Below are 18,422 nucleotides of genomic sequence, written 5' to 3'. Positions count from 1 at the left end.
GATTATCGGCTTACGGTACAGCATTGGCGTTGTTAGGCATATTTTAGGGGGGCTCAAGCCCCCCTAAAATATTCTTAAGGCCCCTTAAATAATTTGGTGTTTTTTGTTTTTTTTTACAAATACATGCCGGCATAGTCATTATAAAGTGGCCCGAATATGAGTTTAAATAAATAATCATATAACCTGTTATTATTCACCCAGTTTCCCCTCACTTCGTAGCGTAAGGTAGAGAGCCCCTTTAGTGCGTCGGTATCCAATCCATTCCACTTGTTCATATAGAAAATGCCCACATCACTCAAATTCCAGTCCGCATTTTCTCTGCGACCTTGCTTGCGGTCCTGCAGGTGTACGAAGCACATTATCTTCCTTTACAATGAGCGAAGCTGCACAAAACCTTGTGTGTGCAATTGTAAATAATTTAGTTTTTAAGTTTTGTGTTTCTTGTAGAATCCATATAAAGTAATATACATTAGCCTATTGTTAAAATAATGAAAAAAACCATCATTAAATATATTTGTTTTATTGTATTGTTACAAATTGATGTGTGTGTGCATTGTGTATGTATGTTCAATTATTACAAAAATACAAACAATAACAAACAAAATAGTTTTTATTCCTTTTAAAAGAGTGTTTTAAACGCTTAGACCTACAGTATGACTTATGTAAAACGTTCATCTTGTTGTTGTGTATTGTTCCTATAAAGTTTGTGTGTGTATTATAATAAAGCTGCTTCAAAAAACATGACGTCACCCTCGCTAGATTCACTTTTATTCTTGTAATGATGACTTTTTTTTTGTTAATATTCATGTGTTAGCTGCAGTGGAGGAACTGCGTGGCTGTCAAATATTTGTCTCCTCCTCCAGAAACTTCTGTCAAGTCACGTGATTTCCCGATTTGATATAAAAGCTCGTTTCCGCCTTGGCGTCATTTCATGTTTACTCGTCAAGCAAGTTGTCGTCGCCTTGTTTTTCTCTGAGGATTAAAACTAGAAACTTTTTTATTGACTTGTGCACTTGTGACATTTAATGATGAACTTGCTTTTCTTCTTTCTCCTAGTTGTACAAACACACAGCGTGACGCCTGGTAAGTCCACTTTCTTGACAACTTTATACACCTCATTCCTACATGCTCATTTCATCCTAAATACTTCTTCTCATTATTATTGACGCTCTTCTCTTTTCACCAACATCAATCAGTCAATAGTTTGCATCTTCATTTGTTGCTCAAACTTTTCATGAGTCAAACTTGTTCAAGTTGTCTCACTTTAACAGCAAACTACATCAAACTTTTTACTTTAGCATTTCCGGAAACGTTGGTTTCACTTTTAAATAGGAAAATAACAATAATTAATCCAGGAAACAATCAGTAGTATCAGTTATAAGATGAGATGTAGATCAGAATCATTTAATATACACAAAAATTACTCTATTTTTGGGATTTATTCTGAAATAATGGATATAATTGACCCCCAAAAGGACAAGCGGTAGAAAATGGATGGATGGATTATTGTTTATTGTTTGTTGTTTATTGAGGATCCCCATTAGTCGACGCACAAACGCCAGGCTAGTCTTCCTGGGGTTCTTTTCAAAAGTACAAAATAAAATAATAGTACACAGATCCAGTTACAATAAAAGAAAGGAAAAAGGGAAAGAGAAAAAAAAAGTTCTCAAACTGATAACATGAAAGATGAACTCTTAAGTCTAAAAAGTGACTTTACATGTTTCTTAAATGCTTTTTTTACTGGGAATAGTCCTAATATTTAAATGAAGAGTATTGTAATATTGTTGTTGTATTCCATTGTAAACATCCCATAAGGCGCTGCTATATTTCCATGCTTTGGCAGTGACATCACTAGTTTGAACTTCCCCTCACCTAGAAAAACGACTTTTACTTCTCTGCTAGCAATAATGTCATATATTTATTTGACACTTACAGTTGGAGAAGGAAATAAGTCAAGTTATTCATGTGTGTGGTCTTAAAGTGAGGTATAAATATGAAATATTGTCTCTTAGAACAGGAAGTGATTGTTTACTGTGAGAAGCAGCAGTGTTTGAAGTTGAAATGAAGACAACATCATTTCAAATAGGAATTGTTCAACATGAAACTAAACAATCAAATGTTGTTTTTCTGCCTTTTGTCTTTCAGTGATTCATTCACTCAAGTATTTCACCACTGCATCCTCTCAAGTTCCAAACTTCCCAGAGTTTGTGGAGGTTGGTTATGTTGATGAAGTTGAGATTAGTTACTATGACAACAACATCAGGAAAGCAGAATCCAAACAGGACTGGATGAACAAAATCACAGCAGAGGATCCAAACTACTGGCAGATACAAACAGAGAGGAATGTTGTTAAAGAACATGACTTCAAAGTCAACATTGAAAAAGCCAAGAAGCTTTTCAACCAAACTGGAGGTTTGTTTATGTTGAACTTTCTACTATTCTAATATATTTGATATTTGTATACTGTATTAAAAACACACATTACTGCACTGATATACCTTGTCTCTGTCCATCCCATAATAACCTACAACAAAGACATGTAGTGTGTTAGTTTCACTCTGCTTTACAACACTTTGTGTCTCTCAGGTGTTCACACTTTCCAGATGATGTCAGGATGTGAATGGAATGATGAGACTGATGAGGTTCAAGGTTGGCATCAGTTCAGTTATGATGGAGAAGATTTCATATCGTTGGACATGAAAACATGGACATGGACTGCAGCAAAACAACAAGCTTTCCCCACCAAACTCAAGTGGGACCAAGAAATACTTTATCTAGACTACCAGAAGTATTATTTCACTAAGGAATGTCCTTCTTACTTGAAGAAGTATGTGGAGTATGGGAAGAAGGTCCTAATGAGAACAGGTAGAAGCACACCTTGTACTTTCACCTTTTAACATGTTAGCACTCCCCCTATAGGAACATTACTGACATTACACTTTATACTCTTTTCTCTTCACCTCCTTTTCTCTACATCTATACTTCCATTCTCTCCTTTTCTCTCCATCTTTACCTCCATTCTCTCCTTTTCCCTCCATCTTTACCTTCATTCTCTCCTTTTTTCCGCATCTTTTCCTTCTTTTCTCTCATCTTTCTCTTCATTTCCTTCTTTTCTCTCCATCTTCACCTCCATTCTCTCCTTTTATCACAATCTTACCTTTTATTCTCACCTTTTCTCTCCATCTTTACCTTTATTTACTCCATCGTTACCTTCATTCTCACTTTTTCTCTCTCTCTACCTACTTTTTCTCCTTTTTTTCTACCTTTATCTCCATCTTTACCTTCATTCTCTCCAACTTTACCTCCATTTCTCTTTATTTTTATTTTCATTCTCTCCATCTTTACCTCTTTTTTGTCCGTTTATCTCCATCTTTACCTTCATTGTCTCTTTTTTTCTCCAACTTTACCTCCATTTTCTCCTTTTCTCTCCATCTTCACCTTCATTCTCTCCTTTTCGCGCCATCTTTGCCTCAATTTTCTCCTTTTTTTCTGCATCTTTTCTCTCATCTTTCCCTTTGTTTTCTCCTTTTCTCTCCATTTTTACCTCCATTCTCTCCTTTTATCACCATCTTTACCTTTTATTCTCACCTTTTCTCTCCATCTTTACCTCCATTTCTCTTTCTCTTTACTTTCATTCTCTCCATCTTTACCTCCATTCTCTCTTTTTCTCTCCATATTTACCTTCATTCTCGCCTTTTCTCTCTCTTTACCTACATGTTCTCCTTTTTTTTCTATATCTACCTCCATTTTGTCCGTTTACCTTCATCGTCTCTTTTTTTCTCCAACTTTACCTGCATTCTCTCCTTTTCTCTCCATCTTTACCTCCATTCTCTCCATCTTGACCTCATTCTCTCTTTTTCTCTCCATCTTTACCTTCATTCTCTCCTTTTCTCTCCATCTTTACCTCCATTCTCTCCATCTTGACCTCCATTCTCCTTTTCCTATCATTTTTACCTCAATTTTCTCCTTTTTTCTGCATCTTTGCCTTCTTTTCTCTCATCTTTCCCTTCATTTTCTCTTTTTCTCTACATCTTTACCTCCATTCTCTCCTTATCACCATATTTACCTTTTTATCCTCACCTTTTCTCTCTGTCTTTACCTTCATTTACTCCATCGTTACCTTCATTCTCGCCTTTTCTCTCTTTACCTACATTTTCTCCTTTTTTCTATCTTTACCTCCATTTTGTCCATTTATCTCTATCTGTATCTTAATTGTCTCTTTTTCTTTCCAACTTTACCTTTATTCACTCCATCTTTACCTCCATCTTCTCTCCACGTCATCCTCCATCCACACGTCACTTCCTGGGCAGAGCTTCCGGAGGTGTTCCTCCTCCAGAAGACGCCATCCTCTCCGGTCAGCTGCATGGCGACAGGTTTCTACCCCGACCGAGCCGACTTGTTTTGGAGGAAAGACGGCGAGCAGATCTTCGAGGACGTGGAGCACGGAGAGCTGCTCCCCAACCACGACGGAACCTTCCAGATGTCGGTGGAGCTGAAAGTGGAGGTGACGGCCGAGGTGGAGGGCAAGTACGAATGTGTGTTCCAGCTGTCTGGCGTCGAGGAGGACCTGGTCACCAAGCTGGAGAGAAGAAGCATCCTGAGCAACGCAAGCCATGAAGGTGAGAAAGACACATGTTGAATAGTGTCAATGTAACCACCTGATGTTCCTTCATGGGACTTATGAAGCAGCTGTCAAACAAATCAATCATACCATACCAACAGGCAACGTGAGCCTCACTGCCACGCTGGCGGTCCTCGCTGTGGTGGTCCTCTTGATCATCATCATCATCTTCATCATCAAGCGTCGCCGAAGCAGACAAGGTGAGGGACACAAATGTTTCCTCTCTGCTGTCATTCATGAGATGTGAATTTCACCTGCTTTCTCTTTCATTTCAGCCGAATACGATGCAGCTGGTAAGTAAAACATCTTCTCTTTCTTGGAAAGCATAACAATAAACAAAGCAGTGGTGAAGCATCACTCACACACTTTGTAAGTTTACCCCCACAAAGATTGAAATATCATTTATTACATATTCATCTTTGTTATACACCTTTATGTCAGGTATATCCAATATAATATTGACTTTCTGTTTCTCTTACCACCAAAATCCTGGATTGTTGGTATCTTTGTAAGGGTCAACTTGCAAACTTCCTGTTTTAAGGTGTGATGTAGACACGTGTTACAAGTTTAGCAGGAAAATAAAAGCTTCCCTCCATTAGGAGTATCTTGATACTGGTGTAAAACAGGCCCAGAGCACCACCATGCTTGATGATAGGAATGGTGTTCATGGGATTAAAGGCCTCACCTTTTCTCCTCCAAACATATTGCTGGGTATTGTGGCCAAACAGCTCCATTTTTGTTTCATCTGAAATCACGTGGACAAAGATAAGACCTTCTGGAGGAAAGTTCTGTGGTCAGATGAAACAAAAATGGAGCTGTTTTGGCCACAATACCCAGCAGTATGTTTGGAGGAGAAAAGGTGAGGCCTTTAATCCCAGGAACACCAATTCCTACCGTCAAGCATGGTGGTGGTAGTATTATACTCTGGGCCTGTTTTGCTGCCAATGGAACTGCTGCTTTACAGAGAGTAAAAGGGACAATGAAAAAGGAGGACTCCCTCCCAAATTCTAGCATGAGCAGCGTAAGCAGCTCACGGTGCGTTTTGTGCTCCCACAGCTGGTGACGCTGGTAACGAGCTCTCAGAGAGACGTGAAGGCTGAAGGCTGAGTGAGACACAGCAGTCGGCACACAGTGAGGACTCTTCTTTTTCATGCACCTCCAAATGTTCTTCTGACTTTGTGTGAAGATGATGTTCACTCTGCCACATGCTAACATCTGCACTTGGATTCACCTGCTTTGCTGAGTCATCTTCTTCCTCCAGGATGCTTTGTGCACTGGAACACAGAGAGATGTCTCCATCGCTGAGGGACCTCATCACACTTGGACATTTATGCACTAATTGCTCCTCATCTCATCCATCATGTCTTCTTTGGCTCTTTATGGCTGAGAAAATCTGCATTTTTCAACAATATTTTGCCAGTCAAACATGTTGATGTTGATCACTTCCAAGACCATTTGATGGCAGCACTGTCTAACTATTTATGGTTTATTGTCAAACTAGAAAGTGGCTTTTTTTCAGGAAGAGGAATTTGTTAGCTTGCGCCCTACAAAGTGCCAATACTGTAAGAATTGTCCTCATTACACAAAACTGTAAAATTCTAACAATAATCTTAGTTGTAGTTTCCTTTACCAAATTCCAAGGTGTTGAAATCGCCATGTAAAATTGCCCATGCTAATAGTAGCCTGTCTATGGCTAATCCTATGTAAATTAGCATTTAAGCTACCGCATTTTGAAAGAGTGTAGCATTACTTTACTTTTGAGCGTTTTTTTTATGAAGCACACTTTGTTGGTGTTGAAAATGGCAAAATGACTTAGAGGGAGTTTGGCTGAGTCCGGCCTGAGTGCTGCTTGAGTGATTGTTTACGTGTTTAGTCTGAAAGCAGACATGACCAGTCTGAAACCGGACATGACGTCACATGCAACAAAGGTATCCAACTATGGCACCGTTTGATTTTACGTGAATTGATAGTACCGAGGGAATTGGGTCATTACCTACAAAAGCACTGAATTGGGTAGCCAACCCTACCAGTTAGTGTGACGGAGGGGGACAGTGACACATTTTTATGACAAAGCGTTGCAAAATGTTTATATTTATTGAAAATAGTTGCTGTTATTCCGTTCCTTTTTGCATAGTCATATTTTTGCTTGATTGCCAAACATGGCGAGGATGTCATTTAGGAAGTAAACAAGGTAGGCTGTTCATATACTCTTGATATTCAGTGTTTTACGTGTACTATGTTTCATGTACATTCTGGCTGTTTTATTCAGTAAAAACTTGTCAAATACAATTCTGTGTTGGAGGTGGTTTGTCATTACACACATGATAACACTTTCAGCTTGCAGTCATGCAAAACAAGTGTGACATGTCTCAAGTATTCCTGTAAAAAAGACACAAGCACATACAGCAGATTGTGAGACACTTTTACGGATCAAATAAGATTTTTTTTTCCAGCTGTTTTGAATTATTTAGTGTGAATTTGGGGTCGCCAACTGTCTCTTGAAAAACAGAATTAGAATGAGAAACAAAAGTGTGTCACGTAATGAGCCTAAAAGGGCCGCACTTAGTCTGGCGTTATTGCCGTTCAGTTTCAGTTCAGTTTATGTGGAACATGCATACGACACATGTAATGCATCACATATTTCCAGTTGTTTCATGACAGCACGTCCGAAAAGGAGTAGGAAGAAGCAGAGCTTATTTAATCCTACTTATTTTCATATCATTGCAAATATATCCCAGTTCCTTGTTCTCTGCAACAGGACAGTGAATACATAATTAATATACCATAGTAAGTAAACAAATAAATAATACTTGTGTGTAACACCAAGGTACATGCCTATATCAAAGTACATCTGTGTAACACCAAGGTACATGCCTATATCAAAGTACATGTGTGTAACACCAAGGTACATGCCTATATCAAAGTGCATGTGTGTAACACCAAGGTACATGCCTATATCAAAGTGCATGTGTGTAACACCAAGGTACATGCCTATATCAAAGTACATGTGTGTAACACCAAGGTACATGCCTGTATCAAAGTACATGTGTGTAACACCAAGGTACATGCCTATATCAAAGTACATGGTAGGCAGCCATCCTTTTCTCCTACCCAACTGTCATAAATAAAGAGAGGGTCTGGCAAAAAGTAAACAGTGTCTTTTACTAACAAAGTGTTTTGGTAGTCCTCAGCCTTTTCCTCCTTCACCTCTTGTTCGCTTTTCTTGGCTTGGACTCCCATTTCCCACGCAGCAAAAGTCCCGGCAGTCACCAATCTGGCGCCCTCGGCAAGATTTTAGGTGGCGCCCCCCCACATCGGCAGTGAAGTGTATATACTCACAAGAAACCGAATAGCTTTGTCTTTGACCTTTTTTTTTTTTACTTACAACTATACCTAATATATAAAGGGGTGGAAAAGTGACTATTACCTGCAGGGCAAATATAGCTAACCAGAAGGCAATAACAATGTAAACAAAAAACAGCTGCTTAAAAGATCTAATACAAATGTCCCTGAGGAATGTAAGGTGGGAGTACTGTAATTACCTAACGTTACATTATTATTTTCCATAACAATTTAGCCCCCTCCACAATATTAACCCGACGTTAAAACAGAACTAGCTATTTATTGATTAGCAATTGCCGAATCATGTGACATTAGCTTAATGCTAAAAAGCCGGGTTACTATCACATTCTGTAACAGACAAATCATTTCATGTTCGGCTCACCTACCTGCTACCTCTGTCTTTTCTCGTTTCTCCTCCTCTTCTTTTCTCTTTTTTCTTCCCTGGGCACCTGACAGTTTTGGCCGTTTTGACATCTTGTGTTGATTTTTTGATGTGGTGACGTCCAAAAAGAGTCATGATACGGGAAGGGAGGGGGCGCACCGTGAGGGGGGAGAGGGAGGGGGTGAGGGGGCGTAATGTTGTAACAAATAATATTTCTATTAAATAGGCTTTACTCTGCATTTTAATTAACGTGGGATTATTTTTTGTATTTAGAAATAATAGTACCAACTTTTTTTTCTTTTCTTTTTTTCTCTCCAACATTTGTGGCACTGGCGTGGCGCCCCCTGATGGACGGCGCCCTTAGCATTTGCCTATACGGCCTATATGCCACGGGCCGGCCCTGCTGGCAGTAATATATGTTTTTTATTTCCGAATGCCTTGAATCCACAACGACACAAATGGGCTTTCAAGGAGTCAACACTCCATCGCATAAAATATTAAAAGTCGACATTCGCTTCCAAATCAACACCACTCGGTAATAAAGAAGACATTTTCTAGGTTAGTTTATCCCTTTCGACCTTTGACCCGTCAATTGAGAGTCTCGCGAGAACGAGACCACTGAATCCTCAACTGGTCCATCCAAAGAAGACGAAGGAGTCAAAAGCAAAATGGCGTTTGACAGAGAAGGCCTAAACGTGGCCACTGGCCATTATTGTTTCTCTATTTGTATTTAGTGCATACATGTACGCATATATGTCGTGTAGTAGATGAAACATTGTTAGTCATTGTTTGTATCCGGATACATTAGTCTGAGCGCACTTTATCAAGTCTTGTGCTAGTTAGCTTAGCTCGCTAGTTAGCTTAGCTTGTTAGCTGCTAACAAAGAGACGCGGACGTTATCAACACATCGCTAAGTAGAGATCAAATGTGAGTGTAAAGTGTTGTGATTGTGTGAAAATGTGAGAAAGAACGATAGCAAAGTATGAGGAGGAACTTTGTCCAACAAAAGAGGAGAAGGAGCGACAACATCAACTACTGGACGCTGTTTTCAAGAAACATCAAGTTGTGTTACACAGAACAGGTTTGTTGACTTCTTACTCTCACATCTTTACTAACTTTACATTTCATTAGTAACACTTTTCTTCAATAGGAAGATGCTTTGTCTTGTGGGGATGATGCAATGCTTTCATTTAGATTCTTCATGAAAACGAGACAGTTTGAGGTTGATGTTCCTCTCAGTTTGTAACAATGTGTGATTGATTGATTGAAGGACTTATGAGAAGTTTGCATAGGAAAGGGTACACTTTCATCACGGTACACATTCACTGCTACAAGAAAGCCTGACATGGTTTCACTTGAAATATGTGTTCACTCACACAGAACACAGTACTATGTAGAACGTAGCATTTAAAATACAAATATACGGCAAGAAAATAAATACAAATATAATTATATTCCCAGTTACGAGTAGCCACAACCTGTAATGTCTTTTCAAAGCAACTTTGAAGGAAGTAAGGGATTTACACTCCTTTATGGCTATTGATACAGAGTTCCACATGTTGGTGGTATAGCAGGCAAACAAATTAGAACCTTTTTTGGAGTGAAATCTGGGTTGAATGTGATTTGTACAACTACCTCTGGTGTTATAATGGTCAATATATTTAACATTTTGGAAGTATCTAGTCAGCTGCATGGGTATTTTAATGGAATGGTGTATGATATCAGATTGATACCCAAATTTCTGGTTTAATCCAAAACTAATGTAAAGTATCAAACAACAGAAGAATTAGTGATTATTACATTTTAACAGAAGTGTAGATAGAACATGTTAAAACAGAAAATAAGCAGATGTTAACAGTAAATGAACAAGTAGATTAATAATCCATTGTCTACCACTTGTCATTTAATAATGTGTACAAAATAATAGAATATAAATGACACAATATGTTACTGCATATGTCAACAGACTAATTTAGGCGCTTTTGTTTGTTTACTTACTACTAAAAGACAAGTTGTCTAGTATGTTCATTATTTTATTTAAGGAAAAACTTGCAACAATAAACATATGTTTAATGTACCCTAAGATTTTTTGTTAAAATAAAGCCAATAATGCACTTTTTTGTGGTATCGAAAAGTATCGAAATACATTTTGGTACCAAAAGTTGGTATCAGGACAACACTAGTAAGAACATAATTCGTCGGTTGATTCTTTGACTACCTTAGTAGTCATTTTTTCCCTGGAGAGATTAGTCTCTACAATGCAGCCAAGATAGGTAATCTCATTTTTGTTTGTTATAATATTGTCACCCACTTTTACTGTGAAGTTATCTACTTTTCTGAGGTCAGGAATTGACCCAAAGACCTGTGTACTTGCAAGTACCTGCGTGAGTCTTAATTTGCCAGTTTGTCATTGAAAGCCTTGCTAGTCTAGGTCTTGAGGATTGTAGCTTTGCTTGTTTTCTGGCCGTCAGCCTCGGTTCTATGTTCTTTACGGGTATAGAAAATGATGGAATGATCACTTAAGCCACATACAGTAGTTCAACTTGTGGTGATCTTAGACTGGTCAGAAGTAACAACGAGGTCTATGAAGGTTTAAAAAGACTCACTCACCCTGGTAGTTTGCTTAATGAGCTAAGTGAGGCAATGTTGGTGGCACGGCTTCGTGAAGGTTTTAAAAATGGGTGCATCCTTTCAGGACATATCTGTGTTCCAGTCCCCAAGAAGATGTAAACCTGTATCAACATGTTTACACAAAACTCACACACTCACCAAATACATTTTATACTGTAATCAAATCTAATTAAAGTAAACATTTATTTTCAATAATTAAAGTAGTCAACACTTGATTTATTAAAAGAACATAAAGGTGACTGACTTTCCTTCAGCGTGTCGTAGTTGGTCTCCAATTCCTAAAGAGGAATTGTTGATGGAGATACTCCATAAAACACCACTTAGTAAAACATGTTTTGGTAAAAGTTCCTTTTGGCCCAGCCAACAAAATGACCACAAAAAAGTATTTTGCATGATGACAAAAACATACTATTTAAGTGATTTTGGAATTAGATTTTTTATTTCCATGATATTGAAGTTATGGTAATGACTATGTCATTACAAGATTGTGGTTAAGTTTAGAGATAACGTTTAGGTGTCATAGACAATATACACAATAAAATATTTACACACTTTACATCAGTGAGTGTAAAGTTAAGAATGCCTCAATCAATGCTGCCTCATATTTGTACAACACTTTTCAAATTGCCCATCATCAAATTTCCAAGTCCGTTTTCGTACTCACTTTTTAATACATTTTAGTGACTGGGACAAAAGGAAGTATTTCTCGTATTTTTATTGGTTGTTTTGCTACACATTTTAAACACAACACACAAATATTCTCACTGTGTTAAGAGTGTCAGTCCAAAACTATTTCTATTCTCTCTTAATCTTATTTACTTATTTACCCAACAGACGTCCAGCAGCCCCCTCACATGAAAGAGGAAGAGGAGGAAGTGTGGATCACTCAGGAGGGAGAGTGTCTTCTAGGGCAGGAGGAGGATGATGTCAGCAAGTTTCCACTGACTGTGATCTCTGTGAAGACTGAAGAGCATGAAGACAAACCACCTGAGTCCTCACAGCTTCATCACAGTCCAAGTAAGCACATATCATTTTATTCTCAGGGCATTCAATCCATCACAACTGGACTGTTCACTTTGTCTTAGAAGACGTTTGTCCTCTCATCCAAGTAGGCTTCATCACTTCATGCTCATAGACTTAAAGTCTTAAATCTAATCACTGGAATTTAGAGGGGAACTGCACTTTTTGGGGAATTTTTTCTATCGTTCACAATCATTAAAAACATGACGATGGATATATATATATATATATATATATATATATATATATATATATATATGTATATATATATATATATATATATATTTAAAATCACATTCTAACTCATAAATGTAAATAAAAGTCCACTTGCAATGGAGCCAATGGGAGGTCCTCTATAACCATCCAAAAAGCACCAACAATACTCCATTTGCATTTTGTGGCTTGAATAGCAAGCAAGTATTAGTGATATTGTTATTATAAGTGCTAACGCAGACAAACTATTTATAGCTTGTGTGTCTATGTTGACATCACCGGCTGGTGAGCTTCTTCCTCGCCTCGGTGCTGGTGAAAGATTATTCCAGAATCGTACCTCTCACCTGGATAGCAGAAGGATGAGGATGTACTCTGACAAGTTGGTACCCTTTGACAGCCAATTTAGACCCGAAAAGACACTTGGCTTCACTCCCCTATTCCGTGCGACGATTATGAAACATTCTTCATCCAAACAGGAATATAACAACATTCTATCAGTCTCCATCATAGTGACAGCAGACCTTGTATAGTAAGTGATGTTTTATTATGTTTGTTGGCTCTCAGGAAGTCTGCAGTGTGTAATATTCAGTGATGTTAAAAAAAAAAAGCAAACGTCGTGATGCATTTTTTAAATGAATGCGCTTATGAGCAAAAATACGTAAATATTACATATTTTAAAAAAATATGCCTGTTAGTTACTAAATGACATATATACCTACTGCATGTACAAAAACAAGCACCTGGGGATAGGTTGATTGGCGAGACTAAATTGGCCCTAGTGTGTGAATGTGAGTGTGAATGTTGTCTGTCTAGCGGTAGGAAATGGATGGATGGATGTACATAAAACCTTAAGTGTTTGGGTGCTTTTTAAATTCTAGTTAGAACAGAATAGTGCGGCTCTAATAGCCTCTATTGGAAGCAGACTTTTGATCGCATTTATTTACTATTTAGAATGCATAAAAAATAAAAATGTGTGTTCTTGATAGGCAAAATAAATAAAAGTGTGGTTCCCTTTTAAGTGAAGTATTTTCATTTAGCGCTTTTCTCTAGTGACTCAGAGCGCTTTACATAGTGAAAGCCATTATCTAAGTTACATTTAAACCAGTGTGGGTGGCACTGGGAGCAGGTGGGTAAAGTACTTTGCCCAAGGACACAACGGCAGTGACTAGGATCAAACCTGGAACCGTCGAGTTGCTGGCACGGGCGCATACCAACCGAGCCACGCCGGCTTAGAATGTATTAAAATCTATCAAAATCTCGTAAAAATTGTAAATACATCCTAGAAATGTCTCAATAATTCCATGAACTATATTTTTATTTAGGAACTTTCTAATGTAACGTGTTTCTATCTACACTTCTGTTAAAATGTAATAATCCCTTGTTCTTCTCTTTTGTTAAAATGTAATAATCACTTGTTTTGTTGTTTGATACTTTAGTTTTGGCTGATACTACAAATGTAGGTATCGATCCAGTACCAAGTAATTACAGGGGCAGTATCGGTCATACCAATGCGGATACTGATGTTAAAATTTTTCAAGATAATTGAATAATTACATTTTTGTTGGCAATCATAATCAGACAAAAACACAGGATGGTGGTGTTAGAATATCAATTGAATATTTAAATATGGCTCTGAATTTAATTATTTGGTTTATGCCCTTAAAGTCTTCCTTTTTTACTGAGTTTGTAAACAATAACAAAATCAACAAAATATATATAATACAAAATGTTGATCAAACCACTGTATCGACCTTATACTGATATTATATTTGGTGTTGTTACTGTTGATTTTTGTATCGATCGGTCCACATTTGTTTAAATTGAAGAGCTTTAGCAGGGTTTCTGTGGGTCATTAAAAAGCATTAAAAGTAATGGACTTTCCCAAAAAATAAAAGTTGAAGTACCAATGATTGTCACACACACACTAGGTGTGGGGAAATTTACCTCAGCATTTGACCCATCTCCTTGTTTACCCCCTGGGAGGTGAGGTGAGGGGAACAGTGAGCAGCAGTGGTGGCCGCGTCCGGGAATCAAGGCCTTAAATGGTGTTAAAAAAGCATTAAATATGATGTCCAGAGGAATTAAACTATTCATGCAATCTTAGGCCGGGACCGATATAAATGAATAAAAACCTAATGACTTAATTCTTGCCGTCATCAATAAATTGCTATGCCCGTGTGTTTCCTTCTTGGTCTGTGGATTTTAAACTGGACTAAGAGGTCTCACTCTGTGCATCGCTCTCAGCACCTGAGCATGTTTATTCCACAGTAGACTTACATGAGCAAAGTGAGCCTCTTGTCAGTCATTCACAATCTTTGTTTCGACTACTTGCAATTCTCCTCCACAAGTTTTCCTGTGTGCAGTAGCGTTGGCGACACTCGCTTTCATGTTGGAGATGGAACTAGTCATTTTAATACAACGCTGAAGTACAGGCCCCCATATAACTGCCCGGGATATGCCTGTTATATGATTCTTTAATTTTGGGCCTTTTAGAATCAGCATGTTTTCGTCCATTTGTGTCAAGGAGGTGAAATTAGGTCTGAAAACCTTTTGACAAGTTGACTTTTTGTCCATTAGGACTTTTCAAAATGTAGAATACCATCCGCCTTAAACAGAATGTTCTACTTTGAAAGTAAACTGGATGATTTATTTTGTGTTTATGCATGACTTCCTGTCCCTCACGAGCAGATTTTAGCTCAATTGAACCGCCTTGTTGTGTCGACCACTAAATATAGAAGCCAGGCGGTGGAAACTGACACATTGACTTGAAGAAGAAAAAACGGAACGAGTCTGTCGCCGTGGCGCCGCCGTTCCACATCTAGTTGAAATCCCCGGTTACACTTACAAACGTTGCTTGGTGAGATCAATGAAGAAACCATAATTCGAGTTCAAGGCACGAAGCGAAAGGAAATACACTTTCAACCTACAGCACTCGCAGTGAGCAAACTCGACCACAAGATGGCGTCATAGCAGAGACAACAATACAGAATACAGATTTACACTGTAAACAACCTCATCTTTTCTCCAAGTTTATACATCAGTAACTGACATTAAAATCACAGGGGGCGCTGGAGCCTATCCCAGCTGCACTCAGGTGGAAGGGAATTTATGGCAATATAGATTTTAGGCCATATTGCCCATCCCTCGTAAAAAGTGGTCTTCTTTTCCTGTGAATAATGTTGTAAAGAGCAGTGTGTTTGTTTTCAGGACAATTCATATAATAACTTGTTATTTTAAGTACATGTAAACGTACTGAATGCCTCATGTGACTGAGCAAATCTGGACATTTCTCAAGCATGTTTGTCATTTTGTGTCCTGCAGACGTCTGTGAAGAACAACTTCTGCCTGAAAAACAGGAGTGTAGCTTCAGGATGGTGAAGGAGGATCCATCAAAGAGGAAGACCAGGCGCCACAGACCCTCTGGTGTCTCCTTTTCCTCTTTGACACAGACCCTGCCCTGTAAAAAGGAAGAGGAAGACTCACTGACGGAAGAAGAGGAACACGGCATCAGTCAGCCTAAATGGTTGGTGGAGTTCCCAGTGACTGGTGTCCCTGTGAAGAGTGAAGATGATGAGGTCAAAGGTGAAAGTGAGGAGAAGAGCAGCAGCTCAACACAACACATGACAACAGAAGCTGATGGAGACCACTGTGGAGGATCACAAGCAGACAAGCTCTTAGCTCCACTATCAGATAGTGAGGACACAACGTCACACTCTCCTGACACTGATGATGAAGACTCTAAAGATGATAAGACATGTCACACTGACAACACTCACTTCAAATGTTCTCACTGTGACAAACCCTTTAAATACCTTTGGTATCTGAATAGACACATGAGATTACACACCGGAGAAAAACCTTTTACTTGTTCAATCTGTGGTAAAGGTTTTGTAGAAAGTCGCAACTTGAAAGTACACATGAGAACACACACTGGTGAAAAACCTTTTATCTGTTCAATCTGTGGTGAAGGTTTTGTACAAAGTCTCAATTTGAAAGTACACATGACAACACACACTGGTGAAAAACCTTTTATTTGTTCAATCTGTGGTAAAGGTTTTGTAGAAAGTGGCAATTTAAAAGTGCACATGAGAATACACACTGGTGAAAAACCTTTTTCTTGTTCAATCTGTGGTAAAGGTTTTGCACACAGTTCTTGTTTGAAAAAACACAGAACAAGACACGCTGGAGAAAAATCTTTTATCTGTTCTATCTGTAGTAAAGGTTTTGTTTTAAGTAACTATTTGCAAGTGCACATGAGAACACACATTGGTGAAAAACCTTTTTCCTGTTCAATCTGTGGTAAAGGTTTTGTTCTAAGTAGCTATTTGAAATTACACATGAGAAGACACACTGGTGAAAAACCTTATATATGTTCAATGTGTAGTAAAGGTTTTGTAGAAAGTCGCAAATTGACAGAACACATGAGAACACACACTGGTGAAAAACCTTTTTCTTGTTCACTCTGTGGCTTATCTTTTACAAGGAAGGAATATTTGAAAGTGCACATTAGAACACACACTGGTGAAAAAACTGTTTCCTGTTCAATCTGTGGTAAAGGTTTTTTAGAGAGTCGCAATTTGAAAATACACATGACAACACACACTGGTGAAAAACCTTTTATCTGTTCAATCTGTGGTAAAGGTTTTGCACAATCTAACCATTTGACAAGACACATGAGAACACACACTGGTGAAAAACCTTTTTCTTGTTCAATCTGTGGCTTATCTTTTACAAGGAAGGAATATTTGAAAGTGCACATGAGAACACACACTGGTGAAAAACCTTTTTCCTGTTGAATCTGTGGCAAAGGTTTTTACAGAAAATCAGTGTTTGAAAAAACACACAAGAGAACACACACTGGTGAAAAATCACATTCCTGTTCAATCTGCAACAAAAGCTTTTGTGAGCGATCAAACCTTGTAGCACACATGAGAACACACCCAGGAGAGAAAGTGTTGAGTTGCAGTGTGTGTGGTGAAAGATTGTCTTCTAAGTACCAGTGTAAGAAACACAAGTGTGCTGGTGAGAACAGCAGCAGCAAATGAAACTGCAGGATTTGAAATAAACTGTCAAGACTTTAATTTGGACTTTCTAACAACATCAGCACATATAACATGTGTGACATTGTTGTATGATGTATGTATTGATGTATGCAAATATGATGTAATGGATAAGAATGTCTGATGCTGGATGTCAATAAAAATAATAATTTGCAAGTAAAAAATGTATCTAAATGAAGTAACAGTAGTTGTATTGATAGAAGTAGTACTCACTTCTCTCTTGCGGACTGTAGCCTCCACCTAAAAGACAACAATCCTGCCTTCCAGTCACAGTGTGCTGACATGACACTAGATTTCTTATCCCTCATTATCCAGGGTGTCAATCTTGGCCCAGCTCATTTCTGAGAGTCCATTTGTCACATCTGGTTACACCTTATGCCTTATGTTTGCCTTTTTGTTAGTGTATAGTGTTTTAGTTCCTGTCCTGTGCTTTTATTTTGGCGGCTCTTCCGGTTTTGTTGGTGTTTTCCCATGGCTGCTTCACTTCTGTCCCCGAGCATTTCCCCTCACCTGTTTTCTGTTTGCAATCAAGACTAATTAAATCGATCCTTTTGCTACCTTCGTTGTCCGGACATTATTCTTTGTTCACGGGTGACGATCGACTATACTTTTTGATGCCAATCTCTAGTACGCACGTACTTTGTGGACGCCGTCTGCTCCACATTTCCTGTGAGTGTTTTGCTGGGTTTCAGCAGTTTGTTTTGTTTTCTTGATAGTTCCCTGTTGCTCTCGGTTTTTGTTCTTTTATCAATAAATATCCCTTTTTTTAACTGCACAGTGCCACCTCGTTCGTATGCATCTTAAAAATCACTAAAGGATTTTATGTAGCATTCCCAATTTCCAGTTTTTGGTGAATTCTTGTGAAATTTCCACTGTCATGCTACTCTTTATAGTTAATTAATTAGTAAATTAAGAAAATATTTACTGCATACTTGCCAACCCTCCCGAATTTTCCAGGAGACTCCCGAAATTCAGCACCTCTCCCGAAAACCTCCCGGGACAAATATTCTCCCGAAAATCTCCCGATTTTCAGCCGGAGCTGGAGGCCACGCCCCCCCCCCAGCTCCATGCGGACCTGAGTGAGGACAGCCTTTTTTCACGACGAGAGGACAACAGGGTGACAAGAACTAAATCATCCAAACAAGAGATAAAT

General features: G+C 38.4%; 2 protein-coding genes and 1 pseudogene across 5 annotated transcripts in view; 2 read left to right on the top strand and 1 right to left on the bottom strand.

Annotated features, from left to right (window-relative positions):
• The window catches only part of LOC133575696 (uncharacterized), a 459,465-nt gene that overhangs the window by 236,392 nt on the left and 204,651 nt on the right, over positions 1-18,422 (bottom strand). The gene's annotated exons all lie outside the window — the stretch shown is intronic.
• Positions 922-6,910, top strand: LOC133575780 (major histocompatibility complex class I-related gene protein-like). 2 transcript variants are annotated; one of them, XM_061928606.2, is made up of 8 exons: positions 922-1,083; positions 2,146-2,412; positions 2,587-2,865; positions 4,311-4,619; positions 4,723-4,821; positions 4,897-4,914; positions 5,678-5,752; positions 5,883-6,910. In XM_061928606.2, exons 1-7 carry the CDS (start codon positions 1,026-1,028, stop codon positions 5,719-5,721), a joined length of 1,074 nt encoding a protein of 357 aa, XP_061784590.1. In that variant the 5' UTR covers positions 922-1,025; the 3' UTR covers positions 5,722-5,752; positions 5,883-6,910. The 2 variants fall into 2 exon arrangements, with proteins under 2 accessions (XP_061784590.1, XP_061784591.1); XM_061928607.2 differs by having other exon boundaries at positions 5,678-5,753; positions 5,847-6,910.
• On the top strand, positions 8,963-17,914 carry LOC133575694 (uncharacterized; annotated as a pseudogene).

Source organism: Nerophis lumbriciformis, linkage group LG33 (genome assembly GCF_033978685.3).
Source record: "Nerophis lumbriciformis linkage group LG33, RoL_Nlum_v2.1, whole genome shotgun sequence".
NCBI classification, from domain to species: Eukaryota; Metazoa; Chordata; class Actinopteri; order Syngnathiformes; family Syngnathidae; genus Nerophis; species Nerophis lumbriciformis.
This window is presented reverse-complemented; position numbering and strand designations above follow the sequence as displayed.

What these genes read in the sequence shown, in the direction of transcription:
- LOC133575780 (XM_061928606.2), top strand. Translation starts at nt 1,026, where the DNA reads ATGATGAACTTGCTTTTCTTCTTTCTCCTAGTTGTACAAACACACAGC. An exon ending in AACACACAGCGTGACGCCTG is followed by an intron (nt 1,084 to 2,145) that starts GTAAGTCCACTT and finishes TTTGTCTTTCAG; the next exon opens with TGATTCATTCACTCAAGTAT. An exon ending in GAAGGTCCTAATGAGAACAG is followed by an intron (nt 2,866 to 4,310) that starts GTAGAAGCACAC and finishes CTTCCTGGGCAG; the next exon opens with AGCTTCCGGAGGTGTTCCTC.